This window comes from Nuphar pumila, chromosome 4, assembly GCF_984573655.1.
Source record: "Nuphar pumila chromosome 4, dmNupPumi1.hap1.1, whole genome shotgun sequence".
Lineage (NCBI taxonomy): Eukaryota > Viridiplantae > Streptophyta > Magnoliopsida > Nymphaeales > Nymphaeaceae > Nuphar > Nuphar pumila.
The window spans coordinates 143942168-143959337 of NC_143252.1; the positions used below are offsets into that span (position 1 = coordinate 143942168).

At 37.4% G+C, this 17170-nt stretch overlaps 1 protein-coding gene across 6 annotated transcripts in view; it reads right to left on the reverse strand.

Annotated features, from left to right (window-relative positions):
• LOC149841459 (DEAD/DEAH box RNA helicase family protein) overlaps positions 1-14143 on the reverse strand; it is a 62892-nt gene extending 48749 nt beyond the window's left edge. For 2 of the 6 annotated variants that reach the window (XM_090003850.1, XM_090003849.1), the window contains exons 1-9: positions 14037-14143; positions 13800-13880; positions 12427-12509; positions 12197-12323; positions 10334-10930; positions 9929-10041; positions 8737-8968; positions 7415-7584; positions 3181-3262 (exon numbers count right to left, since the gene is read on the reverse strand). In XM_090003850.1, the coding sequence (XP_089859976.1) occupies positions 3181-3262; positions 7415-7584; positions 8737-8968; positions 9929-10041; positions 10334-10930; positions 12197-12323; positions 12427-12509; positions 13800-13838 (1443 nt within the window). In that variant the 5' untranslated portion in view covers positions 13839-13880; positions 14037-14143. Of the gene's footprint in view, positions 1-3180; positions 3263-7414; positions 7585-8736; positions 8969-9928; positions 10042-10333; positions 10931-12196; positions 12333-12426; positions 12510-13799; positions 13952-14036 lie in introns of those variants that run through there. The other 4 variants (XM_090003848.1, XM_090003846.1, XM_090003847.1 and 1 more) reach the window with 2 other exon arrangements.
• Positions 14144-17170: the final 3027 nt, after the last annotated feature.

The window sequence follows — 17170 nt, forward strand, 5'->3', positions numbered from 1 at the left end:
ATAAAACAAGTACCCCTATTGGGTACTTGTAAAATGACCATAATACCCCTATCGGGTATTATGGTGAATATACATCTATATTTATATATACATCTATATTTATATATATATAGATGTATTATTACATATGTTTTAACAAACCAGATGCACACAAAATGCATTGCATTACAAGGGGTCTAAGCCCCATATTTATAGGCACAAAGGGGAGTGAGAGGCTCCCCAATATAGCTGTTGGGCTGTTGGGGAGCCCCAACAGCTATATAGTTGTTGTATTTATCAAAGGCAAAAATGCCCTTAACAATATACCATATTACAACTTAAAATAAAAAATAAAAAAGGGCCCTTATTGGGCAACACCTATTACAAAAATTGCATAGGTCAAAAAGACAAAAATGCCCTTGTAAGGTAATACATACATATATATACACAACCCACATTCTAACACCTCCCGTCAAACTCACAGAATGACAACCGAGAGTTTTCCAAGAAGAAAGTGGAATCGAGGACATGGTAGCGCCTTAGTGAAGAAGTTCGCCAGTTGATATTCAGATGACACATGGTAAAGTAATGGTTTTCTTCAGGAATGTTTCACAGACATAATGGCAATCCATTTTGATATGCAACGTTCGCTCATGAAATGTATGAGTGCTTGCAGTATAGACGGCATTCTTGTTATTACAACATAATTTTTAGGGTACAGATATGAAAACCCCCAAGTCTTCGAGTAACTATCCCAACGACACCAATTCAGAAGTCGTAGTAGTCACTGCATGAGTTTTGGCTTCTGTGGAAGATTCTCCATTATCTTTTTTCATTTTTGCATTGATGACCTTTGGTGTGTCCACTCTCTTTTCATCCATAAGACCTGACCTTTCGTTTATCTCAGTTGCATATTTAGTATGAGAGAAAAAATACCCTTGACGTGAGTAAGCAACTTCTATCCCAAGAAAATATCGAAGAAAGTCAAGATTTGTCATATCAAAGTGTTTTTTGAGAACATCCTTGATATGACTAACTCCCTGTTTATCACTTCATGTGATAATCATATCGTCCACATAGAGGAACAAGATAACTATATCTACATTAGAGGACTTAACAAACAAGGCAGTATCAATATAAGAAGATTTGAATCCTAGTTGAACCATTACATCACTAAAATGATTATATCAAGCCTAAGGAGCTTGTTTTAAACCATAAAGAGATTTTTGTAATCGAATAACTTTTTCATGTGCCAAACCTAGTCTAGGTGGAGGTTTCATATAGACTTCTTTATTTAGGGTTTCATTTAAAAATGTATTTTTAACGTCCATTTGAAAGATAGGTCATTTTCTAATATATATTATGGTGATGAGAGTTCAAACTGTCGTCATCCTAGCTACTAGGGTAAAGGTTTTCTCGTAATATATCTCATATTCTTGACTATACACTTTGGCTACTAGCCTAGCTTTATACCTTTCTAGTGTCTCATCACTTTTTATTTTAATTTTATAAACTAATCTACACCCTATGGTTTTCTTTTCTATAGGTAATTATTGAATCTCCTAAGTTTTGCCCTTTTCTAAGGTTTCTAATTCATTATTTATGGCTTCAGACCATTCATGATGTTCTCTGGCTTCATTACAGGAAGAAGGTTCTACGTAAGAATGTATAGCCATAAGACACACTCTGTAGTGGGGTTCAAAAGACTAATAGGATACAAACCTAATAGGTGTTTGGAATATCCTTGTAGATTTCCTAATACTAGATTGATCTATGTCTTGACTTTGAATATACCTTTCTAATGCACATGGTGGATGGCTTCGTGTGCGACGAGAATATGTTTGAAGTTCATTGTGAGGTTCAACAATATGCATATCTCCTTCATGATCATGAGTGTTACCATTGATACTCATGCATACCATTACTTTCATTTACATCAACATCATTAATTTTACCATTATTATGTTCATTCATTAGATCAAACAAAAATAAATACTCACATGGTTTCTTATACTCAATTTTTCTAAAACCATTTTCCTTTTCAAGAAAAGCTATATTTCTTGAAACATAAAACTTGTCTTTCTCAATATCATAACACCTAAATCCTTTTTGGTTTTCGGCATAACCTAGGAAAACACAAAGAATGGCTTTAGCGGAAAGTTTATCATTTTTGTTAAAAAGAAAACCACATCACATAGTTTGTATCATTGAGTCTTACAAGAATGGAGATGACCACTTCCTGTTCATTCTCCATTTTACAAAGAAGAGATAGAAAGAGAGAAAGAGAGAGAGGGAAAAGAATGAAGATAGAATAGAAGCAAAGATATTCTTTGGACACCACGAGCTCATGATCACACGATCCACGCTCTCACGTTCACATGAACAAGATCTTCAACTGATGACTCCGAGACCATGTAATGAAATCACGAACTTTCCACACACCTCAAACAAGAGGCAAATACAAACTCACACAAAGGGGCAAAAGCACAAGCACACTAACCACTTATGGGCTTAAAGAAATGAACACACAATATAAAAAATATTGTCTTTATTGAGGATCAAATGCATATAAAATGCATTGCATTATAAGGGTCTAAGCCTCATATTTATAGGCACAAAGGGGAGTGAGAGGCTCCCCAATATAGCTGTTGGAGCTCCCCAACGGCTAGAAAATAGGCAAAGAGGGGAGTGAGAGGCTCCCCAATATAGCCGTTGGAGCTCCCAACAGCTATATTTCTAGTCGTTGAGGAGCCCCAACAGCTATATAGCTGTTATTTTTGTTAAGGGCAGAAATGCCCTTGACAATATAACATATTACAACTTAAAATAAAAAAATAAAAATGGGCTACACCTATTACAAAAATTACATAGGTCAAGAAGACAAAAAATACCCCTGTAGGATAATATATATATATATATATATATATATATATATATATATACACACACACACACCACATTCTAACACTTACCATCTACCCTTTTCAATTTTCATCCATCAAAAACACAATCCAAAATCCTCGACAGTCCATGGATAGTTGAAGAATACATTTATCAGCTTACTATATTGAGATTCGAAAAGTATAGTGATATCATCATGAGATTAAATATGTTTTCATACATAATCAGTGCTAAAAATAATAAACTAAAAACATAGTTCCCAATAAAAGATGGTAATCCTATAGGGAGGCGATAACTTACATCATAAAGATTTAACAAAGAGAACTCCTTGCATATGTCATTGGGGATCGGATCTATATCTGGTGACAAGGCTTGTAATGCTCTGTATTTTGAAAAGAAAAGAAATCATTAAAACCGACCATGCCGACAACCACCAGCCACCAGTCCCTCAGAAGGTTTAAGGATGAGCACAGCCTTGACACTGATCTGATGCAACCTCAACACAGGTACAGATACAATCCAAAACTCTATACTTGAAAAATGACAGCAAAAAGATTGAAATTTGAAATTTGAAAATAAAATAGCTTAGGATATGGTGAACATGGCAGTGCACCATTTATAGTCAAAATAAATAGACCAGCACTCAGAAAGAAGCCTCTCATTGTTCTCAATGTCAACAATAACATGGATAAATTCAGAGTTCAGTCATAACGAACCTAAGAAACTAAAATTATTAACTTTACACCCAGGTTGAACTCAATCTTCGCACTCCAAATATTAAACAAAAGAAATCCCTAAGCAATACTTGAGTAAAGTAATAAACCCTAAAATGCACCTCCATGGGCCCATGTTTCTAAATTTACTACGTGAACCATGAAATGATTCCATTATCACCCTGGTCTCATGGATTTATAGGGAGAGAGAGAGAAAGAGGGTATAGAATGATTACCATAATGCTCAAATCATGCAAGAAACTTCTCAACACAAAAACATATACCTGTCAATATAAAGAAATTAGACTGTGCCTCCTGTAAGTAACAAAGGACAAATATTGGAATCATTATATACATGGCAAAGTCTACAAATGGGTTAATCCTGTGACAGCCAAGTCAACCAAGATCACCCCTCTACAAGGTTGACAGCACTGGTGGATCTATACACATATATTTAGCTTCATATTTATTTTTAATAGGTTGTGCTTGCTTGGAACTCAAACCGTTTATGTGATTATGCAGATAGAAATATATTTGCTGTAATTATGCATGAATGCCCTCTCATGCTAAATTTCATTAAGGCAAATTATTAGAACGTTTTTCTTTTTTTTCAATTACTATAGTTTGTTACTATAAATTTGTGATATCATTCTTATTGTAAAGCCCGACTTTAAATATATATATATATATATATATATATATATATATATCAGATCCGGGTTGGATCTAGATCCAACCCCCCCCCCTTGTTTTCTATTTAAACACAGACGGGGGGGGGGGGGGGTGTTCCCCTTTTACGCACAAGAGCCCCCCACTCTTTCTCTCTCCCCCTCGACCCTCCCGTCTTTCACCCTCTCCCTTCACTGGAGCCGGAGCCCCCTTCGCCGGGAGCAGCCGGCCCCTCCCCCCTCGGGTGATCTCGCTCTCTCTCTGGTTTGGCCGGCAGGAAGGCGTACATGTACGTACTGTGCATACATGTTGGCAGGGTACCTTGTTCGCGTACTTTGTTTAACCTTATACCATGTTTGCCCTTTGTATAAGTCGCAGATTTTGCGCATACATATCAAGGCTTTTAAGGAAAAAAAGGGATTTTTGTGAAAAACCCGGTGTTCAGACACACGTAGTTTTCAAAAGCTAAATTGAACTTAGCTAAGGTCGGGAGTTTCTATTGAGAAACTGGCATCCCATTTATCGTAAGCAGTATCGCTAGGCATGCACCGCATCTTGATAGTACGATAATTGGATGAGAGATTTGTGTCAATCTCGTAACGTGTAAAGAATTCAATGTAGTGGTCACACAAACAGTAATAATCGCCTTCACAGGCAAGATGCTTGAATGGGTTCAACGAATCAGAGCATGTAGAATAGGTCGTCAATTAAAATAGAACCTGACGCACTCATTCGCCTTCTTGGTTCCGTCAAGAGAGAGGATAGGATGCTACAAAAACTCCGATGGACAGGTTGTTAACAATTATGCTCCTCGAGTAGCAATTGACTCGGTATCCCCAGTCATCGGAGTTAGGGGTGTTAAATTATGTAATCAAATCATGTAATGTTATATATATATAAGGTAATACATATACATATATTAATATATATGTATATGTATCTACTTATTATATATATAATATATATATTTCTATTATTTAGTCGTAGGGGTAGTTTAGTCTTTTTTCATTTTTGCACATATTCATTTCTTGAATATGTATTGTAATTTTTCCCTTTTTATTTTCTCTTTTTTCCTTTTTTCTTTTTTATATAATCAATGTATTTTGTACCTTGGGGGGGGCCACCACTAGTCGTTGGGCCCCTCCAACGGTCACATTTGTGACCGTTGGAGGGGCTCCAACGACTATGTGGGAGCCCCTCCAAGGGTCTCTCCAAGTCCTATAAAAAGGGCTCTCCTCCATTGTATTTTGCAAGGCTTTGGGATTATAGCCCAAGCTTGTGTTAGTGGAACTTATGACTTTTGGGTTCGTATTTGTGCATTTATGACTTTGTGTTGTGCATTGTGTGTACAAGTGTTTCAAGTGTTCTTGTTGGGCGTTTGTATACGCATTTATTTTCAATAATATTGTAATATTGTTCGTAGTATCTTGTTGGAGATACTTTCACAAGGGGATGGGGCTATCGAATATTATCTTAGGTGATAGACCCCCTAGACTTCTGCAGAAGTTGGATGCATCCTTTACCACGAATGCCTTTGGAGAATCCTCTCTCGGTCACCGACCGTCTCCTTAGGAGCGAACTCAACTAGTTACCCGAGGTATCAAAATACAAAGCATAATAAACCCCTAGGCAAATCTCAATTGTTTCTACGTTTCTCATGTGCGTAACCTCGGGACAGTTAATATTGAAACAAAGTTATTCTTGTTCACTTATGTTAATTTGCATATCATGTATGAAATAAAGCATGTGTTAGTTTTGTTCTAAATTGTTATACTTGTGCACCTACCAGTTTTTCATCAAATTGACCCATCTTACAGCTACAGGTGATGATTAGGTTGGAGTGATGGCGCGATTGCATTATGGCATCAAGATCCCATTGTTTCTTCAGGCATTCTGCATCTTGAATATAACCCTTTGGTTTAACTTTTGTATAAGGGTTTCCTCGAGAAATTTCATTTTGTATAAACTTGAAATTTCCTTTTAATGCATATAGTTTTAAATGTTGTTTCGAAAATGCAAATTCGTTATGAAACGGAAAGTCCACAGTAATGCGCCCAAGGTTTGCCGACTTGTTATTTCAAAAATCATTTTTCCGCTGATCCGCTAAGTCAAAACTATGAAAAATAAGGATTTCTAGTTTCCTTTAAGCTCTTCTAAAAATTTTACAAGCTCGAAATTTTGGGGTGTTTCACTTATAATGAAAATTTTATTACTTATTAGCTTCGCAAATTTTCAGGCTCCATTTCATTGTATTAATTACACATTGTTAGTTGACGATGTATTTTTTAGACAAACTTAGTCCCTCAGACATATTGGACATTATATACAAAGTATTTCAGTTTTATGGGTATTCTTATCAGTATTTTTATAGTAAAATAAGACTGACCCACTTGAATCAAAAGTTGAGACCAAACAGATTGAGTCATGTATCATCAGGTTTTCATTCAGACAATGATACAATGACATTTTAAGATCTTCAATGAACCTCTTCTCTCCCCCACCCCATTAAAACACATGGGAAAATAAACAATTATTCAAGTATTGTGATTGGCAAATGATTTAGAGGCATGGACTTGTACCACATGGCCAGCAGTTTCAAAAGAAATGGCCTATTCATCAAGGAAGCACCTAAACTCCAGCCACTACCTCCCATTACAGTATCTCAGAAGCATGAGCTTAGAACTTGTGAGATTTAAAAGGGCGAGCAATGGGCAAGCCCCTAACATGCACACATTGAATAGGGAATAATTTCTCTCCTTGCCTTTTGCTGCATTGATTTGTTCTAGACTTTCTATTCTTTGAAGTGTGACCTAGTCACACTTTTTGTCTGCTTTTGATAAAGTCTTCCTTTTGGCTCTCCAAGAGATAATCATACTGCTAGCATTAAGAAGAAGAAAATAGACCCCACCTCTGGCAGAAACCAACCCTTTCAAAAACTCAACTAGTAACAATGCTTAAAGTGAACCTCCATAGAACAAGGACAGAAATCAATACGGTATCCTCTCACCCTTGGACAATCAAGAACAAAAGATTACACAGGAAATTTATTTAGAGATATGACCATGCTGAAAAAAAAATTGATTTCATAGATAGATATGTTAATAAGTACAAGGCGGAAGAAGGGTAGGGATGATGAGCAGACATCCACAAACCTTGTTATATGACCCTTGAGAAAGTTGGAGTTTAAGCCCCCCTTAGAAGGATAAATAGGATAAGGCCTCTCCTCTACCTTAGCACCTTGCTTTGCAAATGTGTCCTCTTCAAGCACGTCAATATTGTACTCACGAATTTCAAAATGATTTTTCATGCTCAGTGCTTTCACCTAAATAGTCAAAAGAAAATTCTATTAAAAACAGATTTAATCACAACTTGAAAATGACCTTTCATGATTATTGTGCTCACCTAAACGTAAATCATCAAAAGAAAAATCTACAAGTAAATTTTGGCGATGGCAAGAGAATTTCAAACTAATGAAACAAAGGCCCCTCTAGTAATTTAACAACCATAGACTCGACCACTTTCTGCTTAGTAGTCAATAAGAGATTATAAATTCTTGAAAGTTAGCAGCAAAGCATGAGGGGTCAAGTTCATCTTGACCCACTAGACTCCAGCAACACTGGAATTCAGAAATCATAATCATTCAACTGACCTGTCAATAGACCAACTTCTGAGAAGATCCAACACAATCATGAACTTGAAGCTTAACCCTTAGCTTAAGGTTCTGTTTGAGAGCAGGAGATGGGAGGGGAGATGATATTTAATGAGGGTCTAATTAATACCACCTACATCCATAGGTGTTTGGGAACCCTGTTTTGGGAGATGAGAATGGTGTTGAGAGTGGAGATGGGTCATTTTCAACTACATCCTCACAAGGATGTAGTTAACAACTCCAGCCTCAACCCCCATCTTCTTCGCCACTCCCATCACCCCTCTCATCTCATCTCCAACACCAGCTCCCAAATAGAGCCTAAAAGTATTTACATATCCCAGTATGTAAGGTGCTGAGACAGCCTTTCAACTTTATAAGGCAGATGGTCCTAAGCAACATAAAAGGTTACCAAATATCAAAATCCCATGAGGATAGCTCGTGCATGGGTGAAATGATAGATGTGTCTATTTTACAGGAATGCTAGCAAACATAAAGCAAGGAGTTTCGTTTAGGCACAAAACTGAAAGAGTTGGTTCCAGTGATAATGAATTCTTGTGACAGGTAAAACTCAATTCAGATATACAGAAAACTCTTTAGGGAAAAAAAGAGGTGGCTCCCACAATTCTCGGAATTGTCAATACCACCTTTCAAATGGTAATCCCAATTCCAGGGGAAAAGCTTCATAGCAGTCTATGACCAAGAATTCAAATGAAAACAGCAGCACTCGAATTTTAACAGAATGACTCCGTCCCAACCTTATCCTTCAGAGGAAAAAAAACAGGGATTCCATGTTGCTGTAAGAAAGTGAATAAACATAAATTGTACCTTGCCACTAACTGAAACAATGTCCCCCACTTTATGCTTTGATTCAAGGCTTTTAAGAAAGGACATACTTGTGAACCGGGGACCACGGAAAAACTTCTTTAAATGCAACTGAATCTTTCTCATATTCTTCTCAGAATAAGAGCCACTTTGCACTTCAGAGATTTCTTCCCCATTAGGGATCTCACAGCTTACAACGATCTCCAGGAAAGAAAGAGCACTAGCCTTTATTCCCCTAAAAAGTAAAAGATATTCAATTGTAGAGTTATCCCAAATGTGACAGGTGGAGGCATTGATTCATTTATCTTTCTAACGAAGATAAAAACATTGTCCAGATATGATGGACATACACAACAATAATGGATAATCATAAAGCTTTTACACGTGCCTTTTATGGTAGTCACAGCCATTGGCAATGAGAAAAATATTGTTTAATAAAAATACAATAATTTTGTGATCATTTTAAAGAAATTCATTTTCTATTTTTTTATTATTTAGTATTGCTCAATTTACATTATTTTTATTTATAAAAGCCTCAAAACTTTCCCAAGCAATTCACTTATTTGCAAATTTCTTTAAAAAAAAAACTCACCAAGATACTGTCAAGAACAATATTGGTAACCATACTTCATACACAAATAACATATAGAGCACCCAGTAGGAGTTGCTAAACATAAGCAATATAAACCCCCAGAGAACAGTGAAAATTTGAATACACTACCAATTAAAGCACCCAAAAAGAACAGGGGAAAAGTGAATGTACTACCAATTCTTTGTGTAATATCAGGAGGTGCAATATAAACGAGTAAGCCTGATCCATCAAGTACTTGTAGAGAGGAGGATGTTAAATACACCAATATGGCCATTACTTTAAGCAGGTGAACCAATCTGATCGGCTTCAGATAATGATTTAGCTAAAAAAAATTCCCCAAGTTAACAAAACATGCTCCTATATGTTCTCGTCCCTTGCTGAGTAGATTTATTCCAGAAATCAAATATTTTCCAAACCACGTGAACGAGAGATGATTCATCAAGCATATTTGGAATATCAAAGATGTCAATATCAAGTCTTAAGGCAAACAATGTTGTCATCGCGCCACGAGGAAAATTTTTTATAAGATAGTAAGTCCAAGGGAAACAAAAGGAAGAAGGTATGTAGGATACTGAAAAAAGGAAAAAGTTTTTATCTTGTTACCTAGAAGATGAAACTTTACCAACAAAAGTCAAGTACCGGCCATCATCAACTGTACCCTGGGCATTATGAAGATCAGCATATGTTCGAGGAAAGTGCTTTAGCAGTTTCCGGATCTGTCAAATGATAGGTGGAGGAAAAGACTCAATTAGCACTATGATTTAATCCTCTCATCTTAGTTTTTCCAAAATTTTGACTAGGAAGAAAAAAATTGAGCAAAATGCAGCATAACTGATAAATGTGTGAGAGTAACAGGGAGTGTTAGAGTCAGATCAGTAACTTTTTTATTGGAAAAGATTCTTTTCATCACTGCCAGACCACTTGATCTTTTAGCGGGGAATAAATCAGGTTGCATCCTAAGGTAGAAGAATGGTGAAATAAAATGAGTGACTAACACAAGCATCTTACCGTATGAAACCCATTTTTTTCAAGCTGGCGGCTATGCCTGCTGCTTATTCCAGGCATGGAATTGATGGGTTTGTCAAAGATATTGTCGATAGCAGCTTCAGCATGTTCCGGTCTATCCATGGAATCAATCAAAAAATCCTCTGTGATGATTTTCTCAGAGTCTTCTGTCACACTCACAGCACATGCCAATTCTGGAATTTCTTTGACCCCTTGAGCAGGAATCTTAGTAACACATGGGAACGTATACTTCTCGCTGTGATTCAATGATGATTCAGTCACACTAGAAAGAGAATTAACAAAAATGTCCCGTGCTGTATCTAGCTTTTCAGGTCCCATGCCATCACTGCCTCCGGAGCTTGGTAGGCATCCCTTACAGCTTTCAGCTAAGAGAAGGTTCTTTTCATCTGAAAGGCTTGGAAACTCACCGTACAATTCAACAATTGATGTGCTACCCAGCTTGATAGATGGAAACTTTGAGCAAGACACTAAGATGTCAAACTCAGTCAATATCCCTTTCAGATCATCATTGGAATCGGGTTTAACCTTCTCATGCTCCATTAAGTCATGCAAATTATCATAACCCATCAAAACAGAAACCTGTAAAGGAACCAAGCATCTAATGCATGGGATGAAATTGATATATTCGGCAAGAAAAAAAATTGTCAAATAATAATACATACACAAGCCCAACATTTCAAGGTGGATACTATGGAGTACGGAATATGCCATCATGCATGAAAAGGGACGAAAAACTAATCCCAAAAGAAGGGAAAAGCAAACTTGAGATCCCGTAACTTTAAAGAAATAACAAAACAAGTGTAACAAGTTTAGTTAGTAAATAAGGTCATATTTTACATTAGGATTCACGAAAAAGTGGGGATGTGAACTTGCAAGTGCTTAGCCAAGATGTGGAAACTCTAGCAGGATTTCAAGAGTTCATATTTGCATTCATATTGTCTCTCAGGCTTTCAAGCAAACCCCAACTACGCTAGATGAGGTCATCAGGAAAAATAGAAAACAGCAGCCTCTGGTATAGGAAGCAGGAAGCACTTAAAACAAGTAATTTTAGCATCATGTTGCAGGTTTGTTGGATTGGTTCATAAAGGGATAATCTTTGCCCCAGTTGAATAATCATCTAAATATAGCTTCCATAGGTAATATTACTCGCATTTGAATATGGCTAACACTTGCAAGTTGTAGCACAACTGCTGGATAAAATAAAAGAGCGATATTCAAGATACCAAACAAAGTGAGGACAGACAAAGCTGAAAGCAAAAGGACCAAATGGTTCTGTGAAGTGTGAACAGAAGGTATGGAAACTAAACATTATTGTGTAATAAAAAAGAACATGAATAGATAAACAACTTGTTGGAAAACTGAAGATTTTGTTACGTCAAAGGCATGATAATGACACATTGAAGTCTTTGTCGGCAGATGCCCCACCAAGTTAACAAAATGTCACTTTTTTAGTATATCAAAAGATGCCACAGATAAACACCAAAAAACAAAAAAGACTATTTTTTATCTATTTCTTTTCCTAAACAAAAAGGAAATTTTTATTGCAAAAGAGAAAACAGATATATGATAAGCAACAACCTGTGACCCCAAGGATATAAGACAAAGTACTAAAGACATGTACAATCTATTGTATGTTCTGTTCCAACCAGATAATTCTTGATCTTGTGGTACTCCAAGTCCATGGAATTGGAAAAACAAATCTAGCTCCATACTGGATTTTTGTATGCACCCAATTATCATGAAAAGTGAGGGAAGCTGGGATGTTGCATCATGGTCCAGAAGCCAATATATCAGCTTATCCCATTTATATGGATAAGTTCTAAACATACCATCGTAAAATCCTACCTTATCAAGAACGTTTGAGCTATCCAGCACGCTTGCATTGCCATAATTGTTCACCTCTTCCAAAAGCTTCTGCGCAGATTCGTGTTTGGATTTACGAGACCAGCTCAAAAGCCTTGAATACAAATACCTGTTGAACCTGAAGTGATCAAATATCCTCATATGAGGAAAAAAATGCAGAATTTATATTATCATGATAGGAGAAATGTTAGAGATGAAGGTAAAGCAATTACCTCATATTCCTACCAATGGTGCCTCTATATCCACTTCTTGCTTCACAATATATAGTATTTTTCAAATGCATGTCGCTAAAAACCTGAGAAAATATGCAAGTCATTTTCACGTGCAATTTGCCAAACAATGTCAAACTCATAATATTTAAAAGGTGGTGGCATTAAGGCAAGAGTCAAGACTAACTGCAAAAGGCTACAACCAACTCGAAGGTCTTTCTTTCAATTCTACCTTTAGGGCATGTTTGATTGCAGCGTAAATTTCTCTGCCATGGAGAAACCTTACGTTTTCCGTACGCACCATCAAACGCACATAAAAATTTCTCCCCATGGTTTCCGCTTTGAGGAGTAATCCCCCTCAAAAACTAGAGAGAAAGGACGGGGACGCAACGTTTTCTCTCTGTAGAATTTCTCACCGCGAAGAAATTTACTGTGGCATGCAAATGCCCGCTTAGGGAGGACGCCCACTGCTATTCACCTTGTTCTTGTGTTGGATGTTATTCACAAGTGATTTGTAAGACAGTAAGATGCCCAAAATACAATCCGCATGGATGGTTATCTTAAGGAGACAGTCTGAATGGGGTAACCTCCAGGTTAATAACGCAGTTCCTATTTTTCCTAGCAGAAGTAAGCCAAGCAGGCTCTGAACGAATAAGAGACCTAAAAGACCAAGGTAACGTCTGAAAGAGGTTCCAATTGCCATCAAGCTATTTCAGTAGATCGTTCAACCAACGCTCTACTAATAAGGCCCTTCTTTTTGAAGCACGAGGTAAAATTTTACTGATCCGAGCTAATCAACACAATCAAGACAAAATCTCCTCATTCATACACTGAGATTACGTAATTTTGCATTGCAAACATCGAACGAAAACTTCTGAGATGGTAAAACGGATAGTCTATATGCATAACAGATATAAAATGAACCATGTTCGCTGTATTCTTCAACGAAACCTCACAAAGAACTGTAAAGCCAATCTCGGCAACGCCTAGTCGAATGGGGGAATCTCCGTCCTCGCCGCCAGCGACCAGTCGACCACAATTCGCTCGACGAACTTCAACGGAAGGACACGATAACACATAATCCGCCTAGGCATTACCATGATTCCATAAAAAGAATCAGAAATTCCTCCGACGTCGCCTCAATACTTACAAACACAAATTTCCCGTCGACTTGGAACGAGTTCAAGCATCGAATCGACGACACTCCAGAAGCTTGTCCTCGAAGCATTGCATCGAATCAATAATCCGTTCATTATTTGCCCCGATACGCCGTACATGAACATCAAGATTATCGTAATAATCGTCGGGCTCTACCGATATTCAAATTCACTGCGAACTAGGGTTTCAATGAAGAAATGAATCAACAAAAAGCGTACCATACTCCGAATTTGGGCACGAGAAGCTGCAAACGCCATGGCTCCCACATGAGCCCTAATTTAAACGATACAACCAATCCCCTGCAAAACCATAGCCGTGAGAGAGAGAGAGAGAGAGTTCACCCGAAGCCAGTTTGTTCGTGAACTGGTTCGTATTTTGGGTTTTCGTTGGAAAAGTAGAAAAGGAGGGAAGGGAGGAGGGATGGGAATCGGAAGACCAACAGCCTTTTTTTTTACCTGATGGCGCGCTTTCTTTCGCTTCCGAAGCGGGTTTTCCAGTATCCCGATTCCCGCTCTTTTAAAACACCCTCCTCAGGATGGCGCGCTTCCTCTCGCTTCTGAAGCGGAAGCGGGGTCTACGTATTATCCCGCCCGTTTAAATGAGCGGTGGGTGGGATTTGGTCTTGTCTCGTTCTGACCAGACCCTGATATTTTGAAGTTGCGTTTGGATGATGATACTAACAGCGTTTTACACACGCCTCCTGCCTCTTTAGAAGAGGAAAATCCCGCGATAACATTGGAAAAGAATCTGATTTTCTCAAGAAAATATGAAAATTGTCCATGTACATAAAATTGTAAGAAGAAAATGCATAGGCTTATAATGGAAGAATTGTCAAAATCGAAAGGAGTGTTAATGTCGTGATGCCATGATATTTTGAACCGGAACATGCACATCACAAATCTCATTCTTGGAAAATCTGAGCAAGGAAAATCTAATGATAAATGTGAAGTTTTGGTTTTTGAGAAGGTCACAAGAAACATTGATAAATAAAATAATTTATAAAACTATAAACACCAAAAAATATAAGAATTTGATATATAAAATATGTTTTTTGTATAATAACTATGAAGACAACAGCAGAATATTTTCTGCACTTCTTTTTTTAATTGTACTCCGAGAAACCACTCCAGTCAGAGAGGCCTAGCTGCGCTGACTCAACCTGCCGTACTTACACTGCCTCTATCCATTTCAACGTAAAACTCCATGGGTAAGCTTATCCTTTGACCTTAGGGAGTCGCCGCCACGCTTTGGCTTACTCAGGGGAGTAACCGTCATGGGATTTGAACCTAGACTGCCTCTAGGTCCCCATTCTCACTAAGCCAAACCCCTTGGGCCTAGACTATTTTCTGGACTTGTGAGTATATGATTTGCTATATCAGTGTGTCTCTGCTTTTTCTTTGTTTCTTTTTTGATAACCAAATAAAAACCACCCCCTCGAGTTCAGTCGTGTAAAACACTAAGCCCTTTCATCATCATACATTACACCCAATTTCAACCTTGCAACAAATGTTTAGTCCCCACACAACATTTTTTTTATAGGCAGGCTGGGGTTAGGCAGACCCCCACCAGTTATACAACCGTACAACGTCTCAACACATTGGTACACACATAGAGTTTATAGGCAGGCTTGGGATTCCTTAGGCTTCTCTCTAGCCTCTCAAACATCCCATTTTAAAGATTCCTTAAATCTTTACTCGAGTGTCTGTCATTTCTTTTAAGATCTTGATTTTTAAGCTCTTGCTTAATATTTTTCCACCATAGATCTCTCATTAATCGCACTCTTTTATGTTTTTCCATTTTTGAGCAACGGTGGTGTATCTCAAACCATCAGGGGCTCACCTAGGTACTCAAAGTTTGAGGCACATGAAGCACAAAGAAGATCCAGGTATAATTGAAGCTCAAGTCTTGTTGAAGTTATCCCTCGTTAGTGGAGGAGGAACGACCCCAACTCGTATACGCGGGATCTCATCACTTTTGAAAACGAAGGCAAGTTAAAAATCATTATTTTCAAAGCATTTTCAAAAACAAGAAAACCAAGAAAGAGAGAAGTGGATGGGGGATCTCCTTCCTTTTTAGAGAGATCTCCATTTCTCTCCATCTCAGGAGACCATATATTTTTGGTGATTGTGATAGGACCAGCTATCCATATTTGAGCTTTTTTAAGATGTTGGATCATCTTTGCATAAGCTTTCGCTCTCTCTCCTCAAACTTTTAAAATTTTGATTGTGGTGCTTGGATTGGATTTAGATTATCCATAAGCTCAATCCATTTTTTTAAAAATGGCTTATTTTAGAGTCTAGAGATCCTGATCTCAAGACCATTTTCTTTCACCACATAGTTTTTCGTAGAAACCCTTGGTTAGTTTCTTTTTTATTGTGTGCAAGCTTACTTAGAATAACTTTTAATTTCTTGATTTTTGAATTTCTTTTGTTGAAAAAAGTATATTTCATATATAATTGGCTCAATTACAGTAAATTAGGAGAGCAGTGATGTGAATGTGATGAGATATCACACCCACTATACAAGCCAATGAGAATGAGCCAGGTAGAAACCCTTGTTGGACCTTTGAATCTCACTAGATCTAGGTCTAAAACCTTCAGCCTCCAAGTTCTAGGAAACAGCCTCGGTGGAAAACAATGATTGCATCATGATTGTTTCTTCTCATCTTTTTATTTCAACTCTTAGGACTTTCATTTAGAGCCTCAATTTTCTTGTGTACAGTTTTTAAAAAACCTATCCAAATCCTAGTGTTTGGATATTCAGATTCGCTACCCGAAGTATTAACTTGGGTATATTGGTAGTGAACCAATAAGTCAGACTCCTGCCTACACATACCAGGAGTATTAACTTGGGAATATTGGTGGTGAACCAAGGACTCAGACTCCTGCCTACATGTACCAAGAGTATTAGCTCGAGTATATCGTAAGTAACCCCAAAATGAAAAATATTGTATTATGGAACAAAGAAGAAGACCTACTCAACTATAATAATAATTAAAAAAACTTGTTTTCTAAAACTTTGGCATGTGTGAAAGGTGTCCTTGTTTCCATCATTGTTTTTTGTACTAAGCCATAAGTATGTCCAAGAAGGGTACGAGTGACATATATTAGGAATTTGGATTGGAATAGAGAATGTTAGACTTGTTCACCAATACTTACTAAGGCTCATAAACAAAGGTGATAAGCACAATCGGCTCAAGAGAATTAGGCCCTAAGCATATTTCATTGGAGGCCCATATTTCTTCATATTTTTTTTTCATTAGAGGCCCCAAGCATATTTCATGTTTCATTGGAGACCCTCAACATGTGAAGTATAAGCATTATATATTTTTTGCATTTGAGGCCCTAGGCGGTGGCCTCAAATTTCAAAGAGGTCAGTCGGTCTCAAATCTCAAAGAGGACAGTCGGCCCTGATGATAAGATATGAGGTCCAAGAGTTCCCCAAGAGCATAGAAAAGTTTATGATAACTAAGATGACGAGGAAAAATAAAAAAGAAGCACCAAAAAAGCTACCAGCGATGGTGATAACCAAAAAAATGGGAGAATAAATGAATCAAGAGCAAAATGGATCATAGAACATGAGAAAGAAG